Below are 3,003 nucleotides of genomic sequence, written 5' to 3'. Positions count from 1 at the left end.
CAGCATCATTAAATTTCATGGGACTCCCTTTACCCCCAGGCTCCCTCAGGCTGCCAAATTGCCCATGTCCATTATCATCGTGGGGGTTGGCCAGGCCGAGTTTGATGGTAAGATCTGGGGGCTGGGGGTAACTAGGGGAAGGCTGAGGGGATGGGGGCAGGGTCCCTTGGCCACTGAACTATGAGTTGAATGTGTCAGCATATGAATGCGCTCAGCATACACCAGCTTGGGGGTTCTGGGTGTGGGGTTGAGAGGGACATAATGGGATCCCATCCTGGGATGGGGGGCACTGGGGTGCTGCTGACCTCCCCCCTACATTGCCCCCAGCCATGGTGGAGCTGGATGGGGATGACATCCGCATCTCTTCCCGTGGCAAAGTGGCTGAGCGTGATATCGTCCAGGTAACCAACGTCACCAATGAGAAATTTGGGGACCCCCTCCCAGCACACCCAGCAGGGGGATGGTGAGGGGGTGCCCTGGAGAGCACTTGGTGGGACTGGTATGGAGGGATGATAAGGTGGACTGGGACATGGGGGGGCACTGGGACATGGGGATGCAATGGGTTCGGGATGCACATAGATGGGGGGATGCACTGGGATTTGGGGGTACACTGGCATGGTAGGGGCACTTCACTGGGAAAAGAGGGTGCCCTGGGACTTGGGATGTAGCTTGGAATGAGGGTGCACTGGGACATGGGAGCGTATTAGGATATGGGAAGCACTGAGCCATGAAGGAGACAATAGCACGTGAAAGGAAGTTTACTGGGAAATAGTGGGGGGGAAAGTTGGAATTGGGATGTCAGGGATGTGCTGGGACACAGAAGCAGTGCACTGTGACATGGGAGGGATGCACTGGGAAAAAGGAGTGCACTGGGGTTTGGAATGTACCTCAGTGGAGGGAGACACTGGGACATTAGGTGCACTGGGTACATGTTGGAGGCCTTCACTGGGAAAAGTGTGTACACTGAGATTTGGAATGTACCTTGGAATGGGGGGGCAGTGGGACATGGAGGTCTATCAGGATATGGGGGGCACTTTGGCATGAAGGTGGTTGGTACTGGGAAATGGGGGGACATTGGGATGTGGGGGGCACTGGGACATGGAGGGGCATATACTGGGATATGTAGTTGCACTGGGACATGAAGAGGGCATGTACTAAGACATTCTAGGGGGGCTGTGCTGTGAAAAAAGGGTGCAGTGAGACTTAGGATGTTCCTGGATGTGGGGGGAAGCCTGGATCATTAGCAGGCAGGAACATTGGGACGTTGGAGGGAGGCAATGGGATATGGGATGCACCTGGATGTGAGGGGCACTGGGACATGAGAAGGGTGTGCTGGCAAGTGAAGGGGGCACTGGGGCACCAGGATGGACCCGGATGGGGGGAGCACTGGGACATGGGGTGTATTGGGAAATAGGAAGAGACACTGGGATGTGGGGGCTGTGGGAAATGGGAGGCACTGGGATATGGAGGGGCATTGGGGCTTGGGATGCACATGGATGTGGGGGTGCCCAGGGACATGAAGAGGGATGTATTGGGAAATGGGGAACACTGGGGTGTGAGAGGGGTGAGGACGGGCGTAGTGGGGGGGGGGGGGCACTGGGTCTTAGTATGTACCTGGATGTGAGGGACACTGAGACTTCAGGAATGGGGAGGGGACAACGGAGCTGCTGTGTGTAGGGCACACAGTTCCGGGACCTTCCCGGTCCTGGACCCCCTCAACTGCTCTGCCCCCCTGTGCCGCCCCCAGTTTGTTCCATTTCGTGACTACATGACGGGGGGTCCTGGTGCGGGGCTGAGCATGGCAGGGCTGGCACGAGAAGTCCTCGCTGAGATTCCCGACCAACTCCTCTCTTACATGAAGGCACGGGGCATAAAACCACACCCCCATCCCTCCCATGTCCCCTGAAACCCCCCCACCCTGATTGTCCACTCCCAACACACCATGTCCCTTCATCCTACCCCAGGACCCTCTATCCAGGGATCAAAGGCATACTCTGTCAGGGACCTGGGAATGGAGGTCCCTCTCCTCCTCTCTACAACCTTGGGGTCCCCTCCCCAATCCGGGTTCCCACCACCACACCCATAAACCAGCTTTTGCGTTTCTCGGGGGAATTGGGATGGTGTTGCCTGAGCATTCTTGGCTATGGGACTGTCCCCTATACTCATCCAGGACTGTCGTGCCCCTCAGAAAAGTAGCAGGGGGTCTTCAGCAGCCTGACCAGAAAGCTGGGGTGCGCAGGAGCCTCCACCAAATGTGGAGTGCCCCCCTAGCGTGATGCATGACCCCTCCTCACCTCACCAGCCTCCCCAAATCCATGGTTCTCCTGTATTACCTGGGCTGATCCTACTGGGGTCCCCAGTGTTTTGGTGTTCTCCCTTGCTGTGTCACCTGTGTCCATGTGGGTTTGTATTGAGTTGCCTTAAATCGCAATAAATTATTGTGGCTTTAATTACAGCCCCCTCCCCTGGGATGCTTCAGCATCTCCCCTAAAAGGGGCCCTGCCCTGGCTGTATGTGTAACCCCCCAATGTATGACCCTCCCCAGCTGTGGGACAGCTCCCAGGACTGTGACAACTCCCCTACTCAGCTGTGTGACCCCCCTCCCCCAGCTCTGCCCCCTCCACACCTGTGATCCCCTCCAAGCTGTGACAGCCCAGCCCGACCCCTCCCCAGCTGTGTGATCCCCCACACACTGTGTGAACCCCCTCAAATGTATGACCTCCCTGGCTGTGTGACCCTCCCCCCAGCTCTGACAGCCCCCAGCAGTGTGATGGCCCCCATGTCTGATATCTCCTGGCTGTGTGTGATGCCCCCACACACTGTAACCCCCCTCAGGCTTTGGCATCCTCCCCAGGTCTAACTCCTCACCAGGTGTGTGTGACACCCCCTCAGTGTGTGACACCTCCTGACTCTGTGTGACCCTGCCCCCACCGTGTGACCCCCAAAATTGCAAATACACAGAAACCGTCTGGGGTTAGGGTTTCTGGGGCAGGGGAGAGTTGG

General features: G+C 57.5%; 1 protein-coding gene across 8 annotated transcripts in view; it reads left to right on the top strand.

The window, feature by feature from the left end:
• CPNE5 (copine 5) overlaps positions 1-2,450 on the top strand; it is a 13,071-nt gene extending 10,621 nt beyond the window's left edge. For 5 of the 8 annotated variants that reach the window (XR_004082355.1, XM_031061763.1, XM_031061760.1 and 2 more), the window contains 4 exons: positions 50-107; positions 328-401; positions 1,748-1,861; positions 2,171-2,450. Coding sequence is in view for 7 of the 8 variants with exons in the window: in XM_031061763.1 (XP_030917623.1) it covers positions 50-107; positions 328-401; positions 1,748-1,861; positions 2,171-2,218 (294 nt within the window). In the remaining variant the exon portion in view is untranslated. The remainder of the gene's footprint in view (positions 1-49; positions 108-327; positions 402-1,747; positions 1,862-2,170) is intronic. The other 3 variants (XM_031061764.1, XM_031061762.1, XM_031061761.1) reach the window with 1 other exon arrangement.
• The last annotated feature ends 553 nt before the right edge of the window (positions 2,451-3,003 follow it).

Source organism: Geospiza fortis, unplaced genomic scaffold (assembly GCF_000277835.1).
Source record: "Geospiza fortis unplaced genomic scaffold, GeoFor_1.0 scaffold26, whole genome shotgun sequence".
Classification (NCBI taxonomy): Eukaryota; Metazoa; Chordata; class Aves; order Passeriformes; family Thraupidae; genus Geospiza; species Geospiza fortis.
This window is presented reverse-complemented; position numbering and strand designations above follow the sequence as displayed.